The following is a 23,818-nucleotide window of genomic DNA, read 5'->3' as shown; positions in this document are numbered from 1 at the left end:
ATTGACCGAAATTGGGTACAATCCGAGACATGGATTGGAGATTGATCGTGATTTAACGTCTATTGGATGAGGATGAAGGTTTTACTAAGACCAACAGTCACTCCGGAGCCGATTTGGGCAATAGAATCACAATCTAGAGTGATCCAACTGTTAAATAAGTAGCCCATCATGATCAGGTGCTGCCAAAAACTGCATTTCAATGTGAAAAGTCATTAGAAAGTCTATAAAATAACCAAAAAATCACCATTTTAAGAAGAATACAAATATCCAAGTGGGGAGTCTGAATTTAGAAATTCCAAAGCAATTATCATCTTCCTCAAGTCTTTCGAAGTTTGCTTTTTGGCCTCTTCTGATCTTTTCTCTCCAGCATACTTTACTCTTTAGAAACAAACACTAGCAGCTCACATATATACTTGATAAATCCAAGGGTGGTTCGGGTTTGTTGTTGTTTCTGCAATACGTTAACAAATATAGGTGGATATTCACCGGGCTTCATTGTATCTTGGAGGTGAATTTGTGGCCAGTTACCATGTGCGCGCAATTGGCGGGGGCGAATATCGTCTTAAGGAAAGCGACGTATGTAAAGCATGATCATGCAGCATTTTAATGCAAATTTTGGAACACCTGCATCATTAAACTGCTGACAACGATTTAGGAATGCTTAGAGAAAGAGGGTAGTTGCTTTCATTTAAACGGTATGACCAGTCTCCAGTTTGAAAGGAGAGGTAATATAGAAAAGGTTAAGACAGTCATGAATTATATCAACTTCTGGGAAGAGGATTGAAAGTGATTTGTTTCCTCCCTTAATTAAGTTCTTGCTAGAAGATCATACGCAATCTATTTCTGAGTACTGACATTGGGGGTATGTTATATATGAATATTGGTTGTCTAAATTCACACTCAACGTAGTGATAGCCAAAAAGTTCCATACCACAAGAATTTTCAGTCTGGCTCTGTTTCTTTCCACGTAAAATGGGCGTAATTTTACATGGAAAGAAGCAGAACCTTTGTAAAAATGGATAATCAGACATACATAGAACGAGATTTTAATATATATATATATATTTTTTAATGGTAATGAGATTTTATATGTTGTACACATGAAGTCTAGTATTTTTCCAAAAGTACTATGGAGCCCACTTCATAGGATGAGCGAAACTGTTCAATTTTTGGGGGCCACAACATCAATAGGCTGTACTCCGTAAATCATCTCCATATGACGATCCTAACCCTCCGATCTATAGAGGTTTCTATCATGTCCAATCCAAATCGGAGGGTTAGGATCATCTTATGGAGATGATTTATGGGGTACAATCAACTGACGTTGTGTGCCAACAAATGAACGGTTTGGATCATCCTATGAAGTGGGCCCACAGTACTTTTTGAAAAATTCTGGACTTCATGCGTACACGGCATATAAAATTTCTACATAGAACAATAATTTGGAAATCCTGCAGTGGCATCATATGCAAGCTTTATCACCATGTTGCACTTCTTTATTCCCCTTTGTTTTGATAGATACACACCCTTTTGTTTTTAAAACTTAATTTCTATTGGTCGTCACAACTCTCAATGACATTTCATATAACCAACAAAAAGAGTTTCAAATATGCAGACAGGTGCTGAACACGACAATATAAGGTATTTAGAGGTCGAGCATTAACAATATAAGGTATTCAATAGATATTTAAAATTTACGTCTATATAGCTATTGAGAGTGTCTGAGATATTTAATAGCAATTAAGAAATAGTTAAAGAATTTTTTAAATTTTACATTTATATGATTTTAAATAATCCCTAGGGCGCAAGGGCTAAAGAAGGGCCCCTGAGTAGATCCCGTCGTTAAGCGCAACCGAATTCAGTTTCTCAGCCGACTTTAAAAATGATGTGGATCTATTCAATGGCCCTTCTTTGGCCGCTGCATAAAGAAGGCCCTTGCATCTATCATTCCTCATACAATAAATAAAGGTTTCAACCATGTAAATACAGTTTTATGGGTATCATCCACATTAACCTTCTAGAAGGCCAACTACAAAAGAGATCTTTATAAGAAGAGGCCATTTGCACGGCTAATTAATAAAATCAGTTGGGAATTAAATGGCCTCCTTCAAATTAAATAAGATGGGATTTATTAGTTGTGAAAAATAAAAATAGAGGCAACAAAAAAATAAAAAAATTATTCTAAAAGAAAAGAATATGGATTTTAGGGAAAACATTTTTGGCAAAAATAAAAAATAAAAAATCTTTTATGGAAATTAGTTTTTCTTTCCATGATTTAGAGGGAAATCATTATAAATTGAAAGTCCCTCTAAATAAAACTTGAACAATACTAGTTCAAGTTTTTTTTTTTCCTCAAGTGTAATCAAACAATGAAAAACAAGAAATTCTGGAAAAGTTATTCCTTTCCAAACATTTTTAGAAAAATCTTGCATTCTAAACCATAGCTAGCAGAAGTGGAAAAGCGGAGACGGGTACTGGAAGTAGGATTGCTGGAATTTTATGGAAAAGAAAAACTTTTCAAAAAGATTTGGCTTTTCCACTGACCATACATGAAAATAAGTAATTTGACCCACCACAGTTCAATTTTTATTTACAGGGACCTTTAATTTATAATGATAACCCTCTAAATAAGCCTTAGCCCGTATCATTTTTCTCTAAATTTTTGGAAATGAAATGCTTTTCCTGCAATCCAAAAAAGTTTTAATAAGAAATCTTTTTCCTGCCATCCAAACAAGGCCTTAGTCTTAAATCCTACTTTTAAAACCAATGGAAATATTTGGATGAAAGCATCAACTAGGCCCGATTGGATAGCAAGAATTTTCTAACAAAGTTGGGAAAAAAACATTTATAAAATTTCTTACTTATACATGAAAGAAGATAACTTAACTCTATTCAATTTTTTTACTTAGAGGGACCTTCGGTTTGTGATAATATCCCTCTAAATTCACAAAATCATACTATTTTCTTCTAAATCATGTAAGGAAAACATTTCTGTCAGAAATATTTTTCTTACAATCCAAACAGAGATTTCTAAAATTTAGGAAACAACTTTCCTGGTTTTTTTTTTCATGGTAAGATTTTTGTACATAGATTATGGCACATGCAACAAACGACGATAAGAAAACTACTGAATTCACCAACCAAAGAAATTTATATTTTGGAGCACTTTTTTAAAGACCCTTTGAATAGCATTGAACTTACATGTAAAGGAACCTCACAGTGTTGATAATTGGTTCAAGATGACAGTAATCACTTCACATTAGACCATTGCAATATGAGCTTGAGGAACATCAGACTACCAAACCGTCTGTAAAGATATAGAGAGATTAATCTTCCAAAATCTGCTGACGCTCGAGCTCGATTACATTTGCTGTAGGAGACCTTTCGGTGCCATTTAGTGTATTGTTACTGCCTCTGCATTGTAGCAACTGTTCCTGAAGATTCAGCACGAGTTCATTGAGTCTCTGAATGTTCTTTTCTTGAGACAAGATTATCTGCAGCAGAAAAGAAAAAAAATTTCCTAATCAAATGAACAGAACCAAAATGATGGGAAGATAGTCCATTGTTGGTTTTGCCAGAGTTGAACTCTCATGAGATTGCATTTCCTACTCGACATTAAGCATAAAAAAGCAATGAGAATGAGCCACATCACAATGGATATTTGACATATGCAACCGACCTCCAGGAAAAGTTTTTGCTAAAATTTTCACATTTGCCAGCAACAATAAGGCCCACTTTGTTTTGGATTTTGAGAACCAACTGTGAGGCCAAAACTGATTATAGGACTCAAATTTAACATGGCCTAAAACAGATTCTGGACTGATTATTCGATGAAATTTTGCGGAGTCGCTGCACAGATCTCATCAATCCGTTTCTACCCTGTTTTGTATGGCGAGAATGAGAAGCCTTCCCGAACACGCCCTTAGTCTCTCCTTAGAATCTCTTCCAAGATTTCAAGGAAGTGAAAAAAAAAAAAACCTTCCAAACCAAAAGAGAAGGAGAAAACGATAGGAGAGCAGGGAATTTACAGAGAGAATGGAACAACCAGTAAAATGCTTGTTTCTCTCTATTTGGTTAAAGGCTCAAAGGTGGAAGCAAGAGGCAAACAGGAACAGTTGAATGCTGAAAGGGAGAAGCTTGGCACTTGGTGATTATTTTCAAACAGTGGGGATGTGAAGTATTCATAAGCTATAGTTTGGAATAGAAGATTCTTTTTTTTTTTTAATAACGGTGAAGGAATTTATTGAAAGAGAGGGAAGCCCCAAGACCGATATGATCAAATACAAGATAACAAAGACAAAACACAAGAAGATACAAGAATCCAAATACAGGAGTCAAAACGGAAGAAAATCAAACAGCTCCAATTGGTTTATGACGATTCCTGCACAAGCTAACCAATCAGCATCACAGTTGGCTAATCTCTTGCCATGTTGAAAGATGATTTCATGCCCTCTCAATCAGTCGCAGATTTCTTCAATAGCATTCGAAAATCTCCAAAGGTGTGCACTCCTGCAATCTAGCCAGCCAATCGTATTCTTGGAGTCTCCTTCCACAATCAGATTATCTCTCTCATCACCTGCTAAGAGTCTGATACCCTGCAAGATGACCATCACAGCCGCCTCTTTGGAGTCCATTCCAATTGGGCCAGAAAACTCTCACTTAGCATGACATTGATCATCTTTAAGGACCCCTGATGCAGGAGCAACCCTTATCCCATCGGCATCCGACGTTGCTCCATTAGTGCAGGTCATCTTTGTTCCTAGTTTATGGCTTTACTAGTAATAGTGAATATTAGTAGGCAGCCCAATCATTTTACCACTTTTCTATGTCCTTTTATGTAATTTCTCTTTAGTATTTATAGTTTGGTTATTTAATAGTGGTTCATGGCATTCTAGTCGTTAGTTGGGTCATTTGTGCCGTTTCATGGCACTTTTCTATGTCCTTTTTGCTAGATCCACTTTTCTATAAAAGGATCATTTTCCACCAAATTGTAATTAAACTTTGATTTTGAATTTTGGAATTTGAATTTGAGTTTGTAGCAAGATTGGATCTAGCAAATTATCATCATTTTGGAGGGAAATTTTTACCCTCTGCAAAATTTTTGTCTCCTCAGTAGGAATAATATTTGAATTCCAATTACATTACATAGTTGTTCATTGTTAATGGATTGAACAACTTTCTGTTCATTGTGGTAGAATGTGTGAAATCTATATTTAATGAGAAATGGATGATCCAACGTGATTGGAATTCTCTTATGTCCATGCAGCTGCAACCTCAGAAGTGTAGGAAGAACTCCAGATCTGCTGTGGCATGTTGGAATTCATTTAGGAAATGCTCTGTAATCTAGGAACAAAATTGGAGTCTGGTGCTGTAAATTTCGTTCTCGATAAGCAATGGTAGTGAGGTTATGTGGAATCGGATGAGTTTCTGTTATTGGTGTTAATTGAGTAGCATGCGGATGAATTCTCTGTTGTTGGAGTTAATTGAATAAAACTCAAATGAGTTTGGTGATGATGGTGTTAATTGTTCAGCTCTCAGATTGAGCTTCAGCTGATGGTATTTATAGTGTGTCACTCAGACAAATTCTGTGTCGTTGGTCTTAAAAATAGCACTCACTTCTGAAATAGAACTGTGGGCGTTTTTCAAAATGCTCCTGAGATGATCAGCCATCAGACCTAAAGCAGAACAGCGACCTGGGAGTGATCTGAACACTAACTCCATGGTTTAGAATTGACTTGGCTGTAGTTGCATGGCACGAGCAAGGATTGGTGGACATCTGAATTTGGCCCTAATTCCACTATATAACCAATTGTCTATATGCTCATCTCTACCCTCCTTGATCCCACCACACATGCATTAAATCTTGGGCTGAAACTCAAGAAATCATGAAGTAGACCAAAGACCCAAACTATCTGTTCAGTTTTCTATCATCTGATTGCCTCTGGGTTTCGAAGGTCCGAGTTCTCTATGGCATTTTAAAGAGCTGGAGGTGCTGCTTGCTATTAGTTCGCATAAAGGTCTGAACCAGACGTGCTCTCAGTATTTTAAAACTATGGTAAGAGATAGATAATTAAGAAGTCTAATTCTATGTGCTAGATCCTAAGTGCATGCTCTTGAGGAATATTGCCCTAGTGCTACCAAGGCAAACACAACCTCCTATTGAAAGGATCACTTCTGCGGAACCAGCCCTACGTCATTTTTGCGTCATTTTTTGGTATCAGAGCGTTCTCCTTTCAACCTCGATCTACGTTAGATAGTAAGGGGGTTCTTTTTTTTTTTATTAAGTTGTTCTTTTGTCAAGGCGTCCACTCCCACTCTTTCCATGAGACCTCCTCATGTCAAAATGTTTCTATGAATGGTGGGGCCAAATAGCTTAAATACTTGTGAAACATTAAAAAGGACGACTTTTGATGTGGGATCTAAAGCTAGCTGTTAAGGGGAGGGTGCCCAAGTCCTTATAACCCATCCACATCTCTAAAAGGACGAGTTTTATACTTGCAAATGTGTTTTTGTGTGTAGAGGTGGAGGAAACAATGACTCATTTCTTCATCCATAGTAGGGCTGTAGCCTTGATTTTGGTCTCAATTGATTTGGGATTTGCTGGATGTTCTTGGAGGATGGGCAGAGATCCGTTCAAAGATCCTTTTGGCGGATTACTCTTGATGTGATGCTCTAAGGGGTATGGCATGAAAGAAATAGGGGATTCCTAATGGGCCTTCTATAGCCACCCCACACAAGCCAATATCGTTCTAAAGCATGCAATAAAGAGGGAGAAGAGAAATAGGAATCAAGGGCCCACGCCAAAAGATCACACATGAACATTTTTGAGGTTATTGTCGAATCTATTCTTAGAAGGAAGCCTAGGCTCCCAGAGCTTGATGGTCACGAGCTTACAACTCTAAAACCTCCTCGAATCTTGGCTAAGGACATCAAGGTTTGGATTATACAGGGGCTTTCTCTAGAAAAAGAGTTATGGGCTTTCCCGTAGGTGACTTGCATCGAATGTGGAAGGAGATCCCTTATAGTTATTCTACAATGGCTATTGCTGTTGAGAGACAAACTCTCCCTCCCTCAAACTACCTTGATCTCAATTAGCAGTATTAGGGGGAGCATGCTTCCCAAACACTTCATATGTGTTTCATCTTAATTAGCAGTATGTGTCCTATTTAGGTGATTATTTATTCCTAAAATAATCTTTTTCTCTTTTCGATAGAATTGAAGGAGCATATTTAATAAAAAAAATGCACTTAAAACTTGAAAACTCATCTTAAGTTTCAAATTAAAATTATGCAGATATTTTTCCAATAAAACTTACCATTAAATAGACATGAATGTTTCCTTCATATTTTTTTTAACAGTGACACATTTCATTAAAATAAAGGAAAGACCAAGGTGGTCAGACCAAGATAAGTACAAAAGGTGACATACAAAGAAAACAAGAACAAAGACAAAGAAGATACAACTAAGGCGGAAGATAATCGAACATCATGAGACTCGGCTTATTAACACCCTCCCTAGCTAATTTATCTGCCATGGAGTTGGCGGATTGTCGGATATGCTTGAAGAGGATCAAGGATCCACCCACAATATCCTGAATCTCATCGAAAAACGGCGCGAATCTCCAAGGCGGATCTTCGGATATGCTTGAAAACGATCAAGGATACACAGGGCGGAGCCACATATAGCACGGGGAGTTTTTAAACGATGGGCACAGGATCGTAATACTCAATGAGTGAAGCCTAAAGAATATGTCCCTTTTCTCAACTACAATTGAAGCCTTGAAATAAGAGAAGAAGAAAATCATAAAACCATCAAGCCATTAAAATAGTGAACCCAAGTATCCATTTTAACAAAGCCATCCAAAATCCAGTAAAACTTATACCAGCCCCAAGATGGAGCTGACCAGATATTAGAGATAAAATCTCATCCCCTTTCATGCCCTCTGAGGTGAGCAAATATTAGACTCCACATTTCATTTGAGAATAGAGGATAGATAACTATGCCAAGATCACTGAAAGGTTTGATTTTGACTCCCAGACTGATTAGAACTATGAAAGCATAGCTATATTTATGCATGAATGCAGCATAAATCATTGAATTGTCTCATAAAGATGCATGTGTATGCAGCAAAGTAGAGAGAGTTCCATACCAATCAGATGTATTCATATGGCCTCATTGGTGTGTGCAACATAAATCATCGCAGTCATGAAATTTTGAGCTTTTATTCCCAGCCATCTAGTAAAATGTGATGTCATGATACATATACATACGTATTATGCGAACTATGAATGCAAGTGGGAGAACATGTATGCCCATATGTGATATCTCCTTGCATTCGCATAAACAACTTAAGTAAATAGTTATTGATGCATTTGGATGTAGAGACAAAATTGCAATTTGGGTGTGCACCCAAATGCACCCTAAAGAGTGAGTGCATCACATAAGATAAGAATGAGTCTATGGAAGTGGCAAAGAAGGTCATATATGAAATACTTACTTTTTCTTTGACACCTTCTTCTTTCTTTAAAATAAGTTGCTGTTTCTGAGAAATGCTTGGACTCGAATCCATTTCATTCACCAGTTGTTGTTTCCATTCAAATTGGGATGTGATTATGAGTATCATTAGCAGAAAAACAAGCACCATGGGTCTCGACATCATAAAAAGCAGTTTTCACCAAACCTGTTAAAAGATTGTGTATGAGTATAATCAACAAAGAATTTCAATTTATAATCATCAAAATGCAGAGATTCTTCTAATTCCAAAAGTCACTTGAAATGGAAATAGAAAAAAATCACAATATGGTCAGTAAAAGCAACCATTGAATCAGTGTAGGACAAAAAATTCCTTAATTTCCCAAAAGGCAGCAATTGGGTTCCGAGTTATGCCTCAATCTAAATAGGTTCCCTCATTTTATATGTTCATATGGATGTTGAAATAACGGTTTCCAGCTTTGCCTGTTGTTTTGGCTACTCGTTTCAGAATCATTAGGTCAAATCTGGCTCCATGTTGCTAAATAAAAAACAAAAGGGGCTTTTCTCGGCTTGAGAATCGAAATTCTACTAACATGTAACCCTAAATTTTGCATAGGAGATAAAGCTACTGCCTACTGGAAGCCAAACGCTTGTACCTGAAAACCCTAAAATGTTACAATTACTAGAATAGCGAAAACCTATGGGTAGAAAGATATAAATTGAAATAGGAAACTCACAGATCGAAGGTCGATACGACCAGCATCCCTTCAACTGGTCACCTTTCCCCTAATCTAGGGCAAATCAATGCCTTTGTTTGAGAGGATTCAGGCCAGGAGGAGCTACTTTTTCTTGATTTTGAATTGTCTCTCGTTTGTGAAATGTGGTCACTTTGGTGGAGGGATTGACTTGGGATTCGTTTATAAGGAAAGCAGGAAAGAAATTGATCTATTTTTATAGTGGTTTTACACTTTTAGCTGTAGAGCCTGAATTGGCGGTGATAGACGAATCGCAAATTCGCGAGTCTTTCTTTAGAGAGAGAGAGAGAGAGAGAGAGAGACTTTTATGACCAAACGGTAAAAGAACATTTTTTGTTTCCTACGGACCATCCGATCTGTCCAAAATGGACACAACTCGGGTAGGGTTCAACCCCAATAAATTCGGGACGTGTTAGGTTAGGGTTCGGGTTGAGTTCAGGTCGGGTTTGGGTTGAGGGCGGGCTTGGGAGACCCGACCTGAGCGAAACCCGACATTTTTTATCAAATTTTTTTTTGGGGGAATTGTTACATCCGCCCCTTTTGCTGGGTGTCCCAAGAGATCAAATGGGGAGGATATATAACTTCCTTTTTATTTTTTTTATGTTTTTTTGTAATCTTAAACGCTCAGGGAAGTGTTGGGATGAACTTGGGTCTGGTTCGGGTTGAGTACATGGTCCCTCAGGTCGGGTTCAGGTGCACCCTTAGGACTTATGGTTGCCGTTCATATTAAAGAATGCAATCACATGGATTGCTACTTTGTTAGGCATCTAATTAGCCAAAAGTCACGACTGATGGAAAGCGTTGTGTTAGGACCTAACACGTCATGCTAGGCCCTTAAACACCCAATTTAGTATCCTAACATTCTACCATGGTTCATAGCCGACGTCCGTATGACCCACTCACTTTATGGTGGCTTTCACCACGGTTGTTACAAGTAGTTCTTTTCACTGGCTGCTCCTTCCATCGGCGGTCCACTTTGTGATGGCTCTATGATCACTTTAGCTCTTGTTGCTCTTAGTAGCCATTTTCATAGGTTGTGCCTATTGGCCAGTGGCCTACTCTGTAATGGTTTTCACTAGAGTTGTTTCGGGCAACCCTTTTCCTAGGTCGCCCCTTGTATGACTCAAAACGCAAGATATAGTCTTGGCACTTGTACCAAACGTTGGGTACTTAATCCAGATGCCAAAAGCTTTGGAATGCGGTATCCTGGTCTATAACATGCTCGGCGGGGTATAACCCACAACTTACTGCCAAGAAGGTTTGAAGAACATGCCCAAGATGTTCTACAAGATGGAAGTCTTAATTGCCCTGCTATGATTTTTGGGTTGCACGCACGTGGAACATGTTTCATATATTTTACACCAATTTTTGGCATCATAAAAGAATGATTTTTATAGAAAAAAGAAAATTACAAGAGGGAGAGATTGCTCCAAATAAAAAGCAAAGGTCCTGAGTTCAAACCTCCCTGATATTAAAAATTTCCACATGCAATGGCCAACCCACAAGTGGGGCCACATGTGCCAAGTGTAGGCCAAACCTAAAAAAGAGGGGCCACACGTGAGGGGGAGTGCTAGAAGTAGAAAAGATTAAATAACACCACCTCCAAAAAGCTTTTGGAGTAAACTGGTTGTTTCACATTTTCGCTAAAAAGATAATATCCAGGATTCTACCTTTCTCCCTGAGATGTTTGCAATGCCAACCCTCAATACTAACCCCCCAAAAGAATGAACCCCATGCTGTGCCAAACCAGATGTGGCTCCAAAGAGCTCTAGCCACCTTACAATGCATGAAAAGGTGATTGAAATTCTCCTCCTCAGCTTACCAAAGGATACCATCTATTTGGCATGAAACATCTCTTGAACTTGAGAATCTCACGAGTACTGATTTTGCCATGAGCCACCATATCCACCCAAAACATTGCAACTTAGGGAGGATAGTCATCGACCAGATTCTAAACCATTTCCTGGAGGGATTAGAACCCAAACCGAACAATAGAAGAACAAAAAGACAGTGAACTCAGCTTAAGGATCCATCGTTCGACCCTACAGTCGTCAGTACACGAAGCAATTACAACACTACAGCCGTCAATACACAGAGCAGTGACCACAGAAGGTGAGCTCTGACAATAGCAAAACTTAAAAAATTGGAGGGACTTTCAGTAACATTGAAGAAATCGTTGAGGGTAGTGTCTCTCAACCCAAGCAATTCATATATCTGTTTAGTTCATGCTCTGTTCTGCAATAGTTTGAGCAATGAAGGTTGGTTAAAGAAGCTTTTTAGTAGCATTTTCAGTTTACAATGCAAACTAGTCATATTTCTATTGCATCTATCCTTTATTTGTGACCACCATTGGGTTTGCAAATGAGAAAGAATAATTTATATCCCAACCAGTAAAAGTAATTCCTGGGCAATAGAAAGATTTGCAATGGTTGCATCAATTTTCTACATGTTAAATGAAGTAATCAAAGTTCTCACCTTCAATATAAACGAGCAACCGCTTCTAGGTGTTCAGAACTGGAATTGAGTCATGGTTAAAATAGCTGAGTAGACCTTTCACATCATCAAAATTCGATCCGCATAAATTACAACAATCCAACACTGTTTAGAGAGGAGCTGATATTGAGTTGTGGCTCAAATTGTCCGCCAACAGATTAGTTTGTGATACACATACCAAGAGAAGTTTCGCTACCCCGGTGAGATTGCTGTGCTGGAATTTCCATGTCAAGGGGTTCAAATCTTTTGAACCCGGCTGTATAAAGCTTGGAAGAGCAACCAAAAGCTCTCAAAATTTACTTCAAAAATAGCTCAACTCGAAGCTAACATCATAAATTTGAGCGAAAATAGCTCAACTCGAAGCTAATATCATAAATTTGAGCTTAGTATGTTTCTGCTGATGGAGGAAGCCAGAAATGCTCACCTCAAAGACTAAATCCAAGTGCAGCCAGGTACCTTTCTAATACCTCTTTCTCTCATCTTGTTTCTCACGTCCGAAACATTTGACCACCTATTTGCATCAGCATAAATGTTTGATAAAAGCACGTAATTACCCGGATTGTGCGGCTCAATGTTAAAAAGATGGCCTGCAACAATCTCACCGAGCTCAATATCACCATGTAGCCTACAAGCCCCGAGCAATGCACCCCAGGCCCCAGCATGTGGCCCCACGGGCATCAATTTTATAAGTTCAAAAGCTGTTTTCAAGTGACCTGCTCGTCCAAGAAGATCAACCATACAAGCATAATGATCTGAGGAAGGAACTATGTGGTAATTATTTTTCATAGAATCGAAATACCGGCATCCCTCTTCGACCAGACCCGCACGACTACAGGCCGCTAGAACGACAGTAAAGGCCACGCTGTCGGGACTCAATCCTTCCTCTAGCATCCGTGAGAAGAGACCTACGGCCTTAGCTCCATAACCATGAATTGACATGCCATGTATTACCGAACAATAAGAAATCAAATCTCTATTAGGCATTTTCTCAAACAGATGCATTGCCCTTCTCAAATTACCGCATTTTGCATTCATGTCTATACGAGCCGTAATGACATGACCTCGGTTGAGATCCATCGCACTTCGCTCAGCAAAGGAATCAACCCAATTGGCCAATTCCAAATGACCCACTTGCGAGCACGCGGCCATCAAGCTCACCATTATAAATTCATCAGGTTTGACATGTTCTGCACACATTTCATGGAAAATCTTCACTGCCTCATTAGGTTGCCCATTCTGTACATAACCCGAAATCAACGCCGACCACGACACTATATCCCTCCACCTACATTGGTCAAAGAGAAATTTGGCCGATGCCATGTCACCGCCTTTTGCATATCCATCTATCAAAGACGTAAAAGAAACAATATCCCTTTCAGGCATTTCATCAAACAGTTGTCGAGCATTTATCAAATCCCCTACTTGCGCATACCCATGGATCATAGCATTCCACGACGCAATATTTCTCTTCGGCATTTCATCAAACAACTTCCGGGCAGCTCTTAAATCGCCAAAATTCACATAACCCGCAATCATGGCAGTCCAAGAAACCACATTTCTCTCAGGCATTTCATCGAACAGTTTGCGAGCCGAATCAATCTCTCGACATTTTCCATAAAAATCAATCAAACCCGTCCGAACAAAAATATCCTTTTCCAATCCGAGTCTAACAATAGCACAGTGAATTGCAGAACCTTCTCTCAACGCTGATTCATTAGAGTATGCTTTGAGCAAAGACGGGAATGTGAAATTGTCAGGCGAGGAATCAGAAAGCTTCATACGCTTGAAAAGATAGATAGTATTTATAAGAAGGGATTTTTTGCAATACCCTTTGATGATGGAATTCCAGAGAAAGATATTGGGTCGAGCGACACGGTTGAAAACGGTGGTAGCGTATCGGATTTTGGAAAATGAGTTGCAGAGGCAGACGAACTGGTTGATGAGGAAGTTATCTTGTTCAAGCCCCTTTTGGATGATTTGGGCGTGGATTTGTTTGAGATTTTGGATGTTTTTGCAGGATTTGAAGAGGGTCGAGAGGGAAGGGAGCGTATCGGGGTGTCTTCTTTTCGGTAACGTATCGGACGAGGGAAGAGAACAAGAGCGGCGGATAAAGCTCATAGGGCGAAAGCAGACATGTCATTGCTTGTATCGTTATTAGTTAGCACTGTAAAAGGGACCGTAAGGGCGGTACAGTACTTTGTGGCCCATCAAATGGACAGTTTGGATCATCCAAAGGTGCAGGCTAGGTACAGTACTTTTAGAAAAGTACAGGATTATAAGGGCTTACACCGTATAAAGGGAAATGTTATCAGCACTACTGTATTTTGATGAGGGGACTCCTCACTTTATTAGAAGTACGGTATGGCTCGCACATAGGATGATCTAAACCGTCCATTAGATGGGCAACAACCTAAATAGGTTCTGCCCCAAAAATCATTTCCATAGGTTGATCCTAACCCTCCGATCTAATCCAATCTGAATGTTAGAGGGTTGATCTAAAGAGGAACCTATGAAAATAATTTTTGGGGAACAACCTATTTAGGCTGTGGCCCATCTAATGGACGGTTTGGATCATCTTATGGTGAGGGCCATACCGTACTTTTAATAAAGTGCTGAGTGCCCTCGGCAAAATACAGTAGTGGTGATAACATTTCCCCATATAAAATCTCGACTTTTACAGAGTGGATTTTGTTTGGACGATCTAAATTTCTCCTATCTTTTATCTTTCATGTTTTGATAATGTGTACACTAAAAACCGCATAAAATCCAAACAAATGGGTATTTTTATCTTCCATGTTTTGATAATGACACCACTTGATCTATTTGCACCTTTTAACTTGCTCCTAATGTCTCTTGCACCTTTTATTCTGCCGTGCCTTTAAAATCGCGCTAATCATGTAAATAACTTCAAATGATGTGTATTTTTTGTCAAGATAGATCATGCGGTTATGCCCATGTTTGTTTTGGATTTTGAGAGCTGATTCTGAATTCAAAACCAATAATCCGTTTTGGACTTACTTACAATCGGATATCAAGATCCAAAACAACACGGGCTTATATAAGCAGTGGTCCACAACGGCAAAAACACATAATTAAGGGGAGTGATAAATGCGCCCCTTTTCTTTTCATGGGACAGTCACCCAGGGGTGGAGCTACATGGAGCATAATGGGGGGCAGCTGCCCTTGTTGAGTTGGGCCAAACTCCTTAATAGGCTCAACTCAATTGGGCCCGGCCTTATGTATAACCTGCCCCCCTCGTGTCATAAATCCTGACTCCGCCACTACAGCCACCTACAGTGTACGTAGCAATCAAAATACACTGCGGCTGGCTGTCCCAAGTACCAAAAAAGGGCGGATATATCACTTCCAAGTGGGAGAACGAGAATTGCTACCGAACATGCACAAACCCCCTATGATTCTTGAAGTAGAGCGAAATAGCAAAATCATTTTCTCTCATTCCTTCAGCAAAAAAAAAAAGGCGGAAAAACACTTTTTAATGTTATGAAAGACGTGCAAGGATTGCATGATTGTAATTTTTGTGTTAGAATATATGAGGTCTCACCATTGGATTGGGTTGAGATCTTTTGTGTGAGAATATGTGAGATCTCACCGTTGGATTGGGTTGAGGATATCTCCGTTAGATCATCTCGATGGTTGATTAAGCAAGTAGGTTGTATGTGGTAAACTAGATACATTAGACAACCAGGTTATATCAGGATAATCTCCTTTCATAATTATCTAAAATTTTTACATAGTTATATATGTATATTTTATTCTATGTTTGTCATCTAAAGTACTCTAGATAGGGGAAGATCAATTCTTTAGATATGATAAAAGAATATTAGCAGAAAAAAGATCGTTACCTTCGCCATGATGGTCAGATTGAAGCTCCTGATGATGCATGTGCTCCGACCACTGAAGAAGCTTCTCGACGAACACGACGAACTCAATTCTGGTTTTGATGTAGCCTTCAAATCTATCTGTGTATTATGTTTAGATCAATGGAATCACCGGTTGCTCTTCGTAGATTGGGGACCATTCAGAGAGAAAAACCCGTAACCCTTAGTTTCTCAATGGAACTCATTAAGCAACACCTTTATTTAGCTTTAGAGAATGTGTTAGTTTTCCACTTGTACTAATACACTTGCACTCTCTAAAGAGTTATCTTTAATTAGCCTAAATACCAACTTCATAAAATGTCTAGATTTCCAAAATTTTAGGTAATGGAAACATGCTCCCAAAGTCCCAACAAAGAGTTCCTAAGCAAGTCCTATTTTTCTCTCCAACTAGGTTCCACCCCAACTGATGCCCCAGTCATTGCCGAAGTGGACATGGGCTCGAACTGTGCCCAACAACGGTCTGAGCCTCTACGATTGATGTTTTAGAAATAAATTGGGAGATGATTTTTTTCGCCTTGCAGGATTATGCGCCCCCTTTAAAGTGAATTGTGGGCATTAGGGCTGCAACAGGGTCGGGTTGGGTCGGGTTTTTCAAAACCCTAGCCCAACCCCTGGATCCCATTATCTCGGCCCTGACCCGCCCTGACCCTGAGTCAAGGCCGGAAAACCTCAACCCATTACCCGCCCTACAGGGTATTGTGCTGGCCCTGGCCCGCCCTGATTGGCCCTGATTGGGCAGGGCCGGCCCTAATTGACCATAGTGCTATTACCTGCTAAGAGTGCCAAAAATAAAGCAACCACTTATCATATGGAACAAAATGATCAATAAACAGAGAAAGAGAACAAAATAAGACAATATGAATTCTACAACATGACGGGCAACAGAGACAATTAATAATAATAATCTAAAGAAACATCAATCCAAGATAATAGAAAATATTAGCAAAAGAAACATGCACAGATGGTTCAATTCTATAATAGAAAACTCAGGGTTGGGCAGGGTCAGGGTACCCGAGGCATTAATCCAAAACCCGCTCAACCTGAGTCAGGGTCTAAAAAAATGAAACCTGACCCGCCCTCAAGGTTAGAAAATCCAGCCCTGACCCTGTTCGGGCTCAGGGCTGACAGGGCCAAACTTGCACCCCTAGTGGGCATACTCAGGCAATGGGAGCGGAAAAATCATCGCCCTGAACTTTTGGTCAAGTCCGTTTTCATATAACATTTTTCTTTCTCTATGTATATATTCTAGTCTTCCGATGTTGGTCAAGCTCGGTTGGCATGACTTTACGTATACTTTATTCATTTTTTCTTTGATCTATTTATTACAAAATCATGGGGCTTTTCTTTTATATTCTTTAATCTTTATACAGCTAAAATCATGCTCTCCAAGTGCTTGTTTGGTTGCATAAAAAATTGGCAAAATCAAAGTAAAAGGACATATTTTCCTTTTCCTACAGTTGGTTGCCGCTTACTGTTCAAATCACAATCATCATAGGCTGTTAATTTTCCTCGCAAAGCTAGAAAAACAGGATAACTTATGTCACATAATCCCATTATTGGAGAGAGGCATTTTAGGGATGCCGTTTTATGGCCTTCCAATGTTCGTTGTCCCTCGTTATCACTGAGAGGGCGACAGAAGAAGGAAAGAAAGAAAAAGGAGAGAAGTATTTTAGGGATGCCGCCTTCCAATGTTCGTCGTCACTCGTTATTATTGAGAGGGCGACAAAAGAAGGAAAGAAAGAAAAAAGAGAGAAGCATGTTCTTGCTTATGGTGGGGAGGCTGCAGTCAAAGACACTTTTTTTTATACACATGAACAAGAAACTTTCGTTACTAAAAAATGGGCTTTGAATAATTTTGATTTTGTCTCTAGTTAATTTTTTTGTTGTCATTCAATCAGATCATTTGTCTCTAACAATCCACATCTATAATCCTTACTATTCTAAAAGCCTAGACCTGGAAATTTCGTCAACCATCTTCTGCAGAGTTTCCCAATGTGTCCTGCTCTCATGACCTTTAGATTCTCCCTCTTATTTCTTGAAAACAATCTCATCTGTTAAAACCTCATCCTATTTTCGTCTTTGCCTCTTCTAAACTTACTTTATTTTGATCATGCCCCTACTTAGCTATAAAATAACTGGGGACTAACATCTGACCTACCATATTTTGGCACCACATACTTTATTTTACATATTTAATTTAGCTTGTAACTGTCTGTAAAGTAAAAGAAATGTAAAACAAAGTGGTAGTGCCATCATCAAAATATAGTATTGCGGATATCAGCTATTTTAATTGAAACAACCAAAGGTATTATGGATGTGGCATGGGTGTTTGGTGATCAAGACCATCGATTTGAGTGGTGAGTGGCATTGGACGACAATAAAGTGATCAAGGGGTCTAAGTCTCGTGCCAAATTTGAGATCTAAATCACAAGATTGAGACATCCAAACAATCAATGATTTGGAGATATTAAAATGAGATATTTCGTCACCCCTTGACGAAGGGGCTAAGATCATTTAATGAGATGCATCTGTTACAGGCTTACAGCATGATGGTCCAACATCTCACTGATCTGAAGCGTCCATTTGGTAGTCCTTGCTTTCATTTTGCCATGCTTGAAAAATCACTTAGGCCACGTTTGGATACCAGCAAGATTTAGATTTGGATTTAGTTGATATTTTGAACTATATCAGATCCTTAGAATTTCCAAATCAGTTATAACAGTGCAAAAATTTTCGATTTTCAAATCTTTTCTGCAAGACATTATTTGGAAATCAACGTTTATGGCAACTTCCGTCACCATCGCTGCTTCTAGACGTTGCTCCGGCAACAGCGACACATCCCTCTCTCTCTCTCTCTCTCTCTCTCTCTCTCTCTCTCTCTCTCTCTTAAAACATGATCATGAAGATGATTGAGGTGTTTTGTATCCAAAACTCAAATCCAAATCAAAATACAAATGCACGAGGTATCCAAACGGGCCCTTACATAACTTCAATTGATGTGGATTTTTTTTTGTGTGGAAGATAATTATTCGTTTTGGATTTTGAGAAGTGATTGTGAATCCAAAATTGGAATTGGATTCAAGCTTTCCCCAGCCCCTTTACATCAATGGACTCCTGACGTGTACAAAGGAGTACGATTCGTTCAACAAATTCCTACCTCTATATCTATCTCTGTGATGTTTGGATTTTCAGAACTCCATGGATTATTGGACTCAAATTAACCACGATTCAAAACAAACAGGGCTTCCTATAAATCTTGGAGTGGGTGGCAGACGAAAATACCAAAAGCTTTTCCACTCTTTTTTTTTTTTTTTTCGAAAGGAGCACTTCTTTAACGTTGTAAAAGTTAAAGGATGTTCCTAAAAATTGGGGTAGGGATACCCTATGTCATAAAAAAAAAAAGTTCCAAGATGTTGCATGATTGTAATTTTTATGTTAGAATACAAGAAATCTCACCGTTGGATTGAGTTTAGATCTGACCGTTAGATTATTAAAGTGGTAGATTAAGCAATTATTTCATATGTGGTAACCTCAATAGATGTGGGAACTGGGTTGTATTAGGATAGTCTTTGGGTTTTTTATCTGACCGTTAGATCTTCTCAGTGGTAGATTAAGCAATTGGGTTATATACTTATATGTGGTAACCTCCATAGATATGGGGGAAATGGGCTGATTAGCTGTCTCCATCAGGCAGCTAGGCTGTATCATAGTTATCTACATTTCTATGTCTGTCATCAAAGTGCTCTATAAAAATATTGGAAAAATGAGTTCTATCACATAGTAAGAAATCAAAAGAAAAGTCTCCCTTTCTCTGCAGCTACACAATGGCGCCTCTTCATCCCGCCCCCGTTGACTCACCAGTTGTGACCGAAGTCGACATGGGCTCGGACACCGGCCCAACCACGGTCCGAGCCACCATTGTACAAGCCTGTACCGTCTTTTACGACACTCCTGCTACTCTTGGTATCTTTTCAGTACTACTTCATCTTTCTCTCACTTATATCCAGAGTACAGCTTTCTGAATGGTTTTTAAAGTTATTGCTTTCGCAAACCGATGCAACATAGGGCTGAATCTCAGTTGATCCTGCACTCTCTGCCACTTACAATATCCTATGGCGTATTTAAGTCGAATGGCAAGCTCTGGATGGGAATTATTTGGAGTAATTGTAGTTTAGATTCGATGGGTTTTACTTTTTTTCCTAATGTCACAAGAGTTCAAAGTTTTTCAGAGAGGGAGATTGTGATGCACTGTTATCTTCCATCTCTCTTTGCTCTCCTTATTTTTGAAGAGAACAGAGGGATTCTTCCTCGATAGAAAAAATCATTTGGATCCAATTGACACGTTTGGATGTAGCTGTTGTGCCCAGATCCTGTCCACTAGCATTTGGATCCTCTGATCCATCGGACCGTATGGGTCCATTGACATCCCTAGCTTCTTATCAGCCCAAAATGACTATTCTTTTTTGGGGGCTTAGAGGGCTATTCAAGTTGTCCGTCTGAACTATTTTTTAAGTAACAGTATGAATTTTCAATTCATTCATGGAGAAGAGATGATTGAGGAAAGCAGCAAGAGAAATAATGGGTTTTGTATTGAATTATTAGTCCATTTCCTCTGTTTCTAAATGTAACATTGTACAGATCAATTAAAATTTTCATGTTACAACTTACAACATAGAGACTTTATAATTTATTTTTGACTTATGGAAGAAAGCCACACCCAATTTGCTATATTAAGTCTTCATTCATTATGTCTTACCATTGGATTTGGTATTTTCCTCTGTATGTTTTTTGAAATAACAGATAAGGCAGAGAGGCTGATCGCAGAGGCTGCGGCATCTGGGGCACAAGTAGTTGTTTTCCCAGAAGGATTTATTGGTGGTTATCCTCGTGGTGCAACCTTTGGCCTTGGTGCTACCATAGAGGGTGTCAATTCAGCCAAGGGAAAAGAGGACTTTCGCAAGTATCATGCTTCAGCAATTGAAGTGCCTGGTGAATCTCTTTTCTTTTTATAGAAGCTTACTATTACTTTTGAAGACAAACCTTTTGACATATATGATGACCATTCTTCTATAAAATGATACAAGTTAAAAGTAGTTTGAATATTTTACTTGGTTTAGGAGAAGATGTCATCTTTTGGATTTTTTTTTAATGAAAAGGTCCTGAAGTTGCTCGGTTAACTGCAATGGCTGGAAAGTATAAAGTGAATCTAGTAATGGGAGTTATAGAGAAGAAAGGATACACACTCTACTGTTGTGTTTTGTTCTTCGATTCTCAAGGGCAGTACTTAGGGAAACACCGCAAACTGATGCCAACAGCAGTGGAAAGATTGTATTGGGGGTTTGGAGATGGATCAACTATTCAAGTTTTTGATACTAAAGTTGGAAAGATTGGTGCTCTCGTTTGTTGGGAGGATAGAATGCCACTTGCAAGAACAGCCATGTATTCTAAAGGTAAACCATTCACAACTAGTATTTTTGTTTCCCATGTTATCATTCCTTTTAATCTTACTCTGTTTTTGTCATCTAAGTTTTATTGGAGATTTTATATGCTGCGCGTCAAGTTCACTATTTTTCAAAATGTACTGTGGGGTCCACGTCAGAGGATGATCCAAACCGTTCATTTGTTGGGCCACAACGTAAATAGGCCGTACCTCTAAAATCATCTCCATAGGATGATCCTAACCCTCCGACCTATCAAGATGTTTTTTTATTTTTCCTTCCGCTTGATAACGCTTTTATTTACAATAAAAATGCTATAAGAACACATGGCTGTTAGGCTGATCATCTATCAAGATGTGATCATAACCCTTTGATTGGATGATCATAGCCCTTTGATATATCAGGCATCCTTTAGGACTCTTCCAAGAGAAGCTAAAATAATGATTTTTAGGACAAATCTTATGTATGGGATGCCCGTTAGACATGGGACTGGGATCATTTGGGTCGCTTCATGATGATTAGTCTCCCAGATCAAGGGTCGGTGCAAACTATGATAGAATAGTAAGTGCGGGCCAGTGCACGAGGCTCCCGCCATTGCAGGGTCTGAGGAGGGCTAGATGTACGCAGCCTTACCCCTGCTTTGCAGAGAGGCTGCTTCCGTGACTCGAACTAGTGACCACGAGGTCACAATGATGCAAACTATGATAGAATAGTAACTATCCAAAAATAGCAGGTGCTCAAAGCTGGATCACACCATTAGTTTTGGTTATACACAATTCTCCTTTTAAGTATCGATGTCGTTGTACATCTTCTTAGACTCTTTTTACAATGCTAAAAATCTACTGATTGATCTTGTGTCTCTCTAATGATGTTTATGTCTTCAGGCGTTGAAATATACTGCGCACCTACAGCTGATTACAGCCCTGAATGGCAGGCATCGATGATCCACATTGCTCTTGAGGGCGGATGCTTTGTTCTGGGAGCATGCCAGTTCGGCCAAAGAAAGGACTTCCCACCGGCCCCAGAATATGTTTTTGCGGCAGAAGATAAACTAAAACCAGATTCAGTTGTGAGTGGTGGAGGCAGTGTCATTATCTCGCCATCAGGGCAAGTCTTGGCAGGACCCAACTATGAAGGAGAGGCCCTCATCACAGCTGATATAGGTATGTTTGTATTCCGCTTTCATTTTGCATATAGGCCTACTCTATTGAATCCAAGGTTTTAAATTTCGGTTTCAGTACCTATTTTGGACCCCACAGAAATCCGAATAAGCTTTGAAATTTGGGACCGAAATTTTTGCCGAAATTTGGTAACAATTTTTTTTTTTTTTAAATGCCATTTTCTCGAAATTTCGGGAAATTTTGGATTTCGGTCGAAATTTAAAACCATGATTGAATCAAAACTCTAATTGAAATTCAAACTCAGATTGAAGTTTTTTTCAGAAAACTGAGAGTTTTGTTTGCCATGTTCTAGGAAAAAATGGAATTAATGGGGCCGAAAAAAATATTTTTTTATCGAAAAGTGTTTACTAAAAAAATTATATTTAAAGGTCTCCATGATGCTTTTTATCCATGTTAAATGGATTCTTCTGAATGGCGACGTACCTGTGTTGGACACGTGTGTACCTGTAGATCTCTTTTATTTGTTTTTTTCTCTGAATTTACTACCACAATTAGAGTTTTATCCATCCTGACAAAGGGATGTTTATATATAAAAAAACATTATATTTACTTAGGGAAATGGCTTCGGCACTTCAATCAGGGGCGGAGCCAGGAATTTACACTTTGGGGGGGGGCATGGCCACTAAGCATGCATGTAGAGCCACTAAACTAGCTAAGCATGCATGTAAGGCCATAAACCATAAAAAGGATTTTGCAATTCATTGGGTGGGCCATCGCCCCCCACATGCTATATGTGCCTCCGCCCCTGGCTTCAATGTTTTGATAAACATGCACTCCCATGTTTGTCGTGTAGTGTTTAAAGGGCTTTAAGAGCTTTTTTAGAACCATAATATTCCTTTAAATACTACACGGCAAACATGAGAGCGCATGTTTATCAAAACATTGGAGCGCTGAAATCATTTCCCTTTACTTATCCGATAAATTTTTTCAATATGTTACTTGTTATAATCATATTTTATGTTAGAAAAAATTAAAATTTGATAATTGATTTAAAAATTTTAGCGAATCTAGGAATCTTTCTTTCATAAGTCTGTCAAATCAAACATTCGATACCCATGTTGGATTCTTACACTTGCACTGATGCAATATAGCTTTGTATGATGTGTAGATCTTGGAGAAATTGCACGAGCAAAGTTTGATTTTGACGTAGTTGGACACTATGCAAGGCCTGAGGTTCTTAAACTGACGGTGATGGACCGCCCCCTGCATCCGGTTTCATTCACAGCTGCTGCCAAAACCAATGGGTCTCAGGAGTAGTAAAAAAACTGAGTCTTGTGTTGGCAGGGTTCCTACATCAAACTGCTTAGTTAGGCTTTTATCTGTGTTATTGGTTTCGCTTGTCTTGATGAAACTCTTTTAGTTTATCCATGGCCGCAGCATTGTATAGTCATGAAGCAAATAAACTTGCATCAGTAATCTACCAAATGTATGTTTTGATTTGTGAATGCGTTTACAATGAAAAATGGGTGCTTGTTAAACTGTCAATTGCTTATATTACAAGGAGAAACTGAAGCAGTTAGCCTATCTCTCTCTCTTTCTCTCTCTCTCTCTCTCTCTCTCTCTCTCTCTCTCTCTCTCTC

General features: G+C 38.9%; 3 protein-coding genes across 5 annotated transcripts; 1 reads left to right on the top strand and 2 right to left on the bottom strand.

The window, feature by feature from the left end:
* Positions 1–229: 229 nt before the first annotated feature.
* LOC143881879 (uncharacterized) lies at positions 230–9,521 on the bottom strand. 3 transcript variants are annotated; one of them, XR_013252034.1, is made up of 4 exons: positions 9,210–9,521; positions 8,498–8,680; positions 3,202–3,494; positions 230–637 (listed from the first exon to the last, which is right to left on the bottom strand). XR_013252034.1 is itself a non-coding variant. In XM_077385207.1 (3 exons), exons 2-3 carry the CDS (start codon positions 8,657–8,659, stop codon positions 3,327–3,329), a joined length of 330 nt encoding a protein of 109 aa, XP_077241322.1. In that variant the 5' UTR covers positions 8,660–8,680; positions 9,210–9,521; the 3' UTR covers positions 3,115–3,326. The 3 variants fall into 3 exon arrangements, 1 of the variants encoding a protein (XP_077241322.1); XR_013252035.1 differs by having other exon boundaries at positions 230–624; XM_077385207.1 differs by lacking the exon at positions 230–637 and having other exon boundaries at positions 3,115–3,494.
* Positions 9,522–10,611: 1,090 nt separating this feature from the next.
* Positions 10,612–13,962, bottom strand: LOC143880962 (Pentatricopeptide repeat (PPR-like) superfamily protein). Its single transcript, XM_077383938.1, has 2 exons — positions 11,703–13,962; positions 10,612–11,462 (listed from the first exon to the last, which is right to left on the bottom strand). The coding sequence occupies exon 1, from the start codon at positions 13,836–13,838 to the stop codon at positions 12,153–12,155; it is 1,686 nt and encodes a 561-aa protein (XP_077240053.1). The 5' UTR covers positions 13,839–13,962; the 3' UTR covers positions 10,612–11,462; positions 11,703–12,152.
* Positions 13,963–19,360: 5,398 nt separating this feature from the next.
* On the top strand, positions 19,361–23,762 carry LOC143881878 (bifunctional nitrilase/nitrile hydratase NIT4B-like). The gene is made up of 5 exons (XM_077385206.1): positions 19,361–19,582; positions 20,420–20,608; positions 20,776–21,069; positions 21,942–22,220; positions 23,347–23,762. Exons 1-5 carry the CDS (start codon positions 19,444–19,446, stop codon positions 23,493–23,495), a joined length of 1,050 nt encoding a protein of 349 aa, XP_077241321.1. The 5' UTR covers positions 19,361–19,443; the 3' UTR covers positions 23,496–23,762.
* The last annotated feature ends 56 nt before the right edge of the window (positions 23,763–23,818 follow it).

This window comes from Tasmannia lanceolata, unplaced genomic scaffold (genome assembly GCF_043159265.1).
Source record: "Tasmannia lanceolata isolate RefF3 unplaced genomic scaffold, GAP_Taslan_0.1 ptg000007l, whole genome shotgun sequence".
NCBI classification, from domain to species: domain Eukaryota; kingdom Viridiplantae; phylum Streptophyta; class Magnoliopsida; order Canellales; family Winteraceae; genus Tasmannia; species Tasmannia lanceolata.
This window is presented reverse-complemented; position numbering and strand designations above follow the sequence as displayed.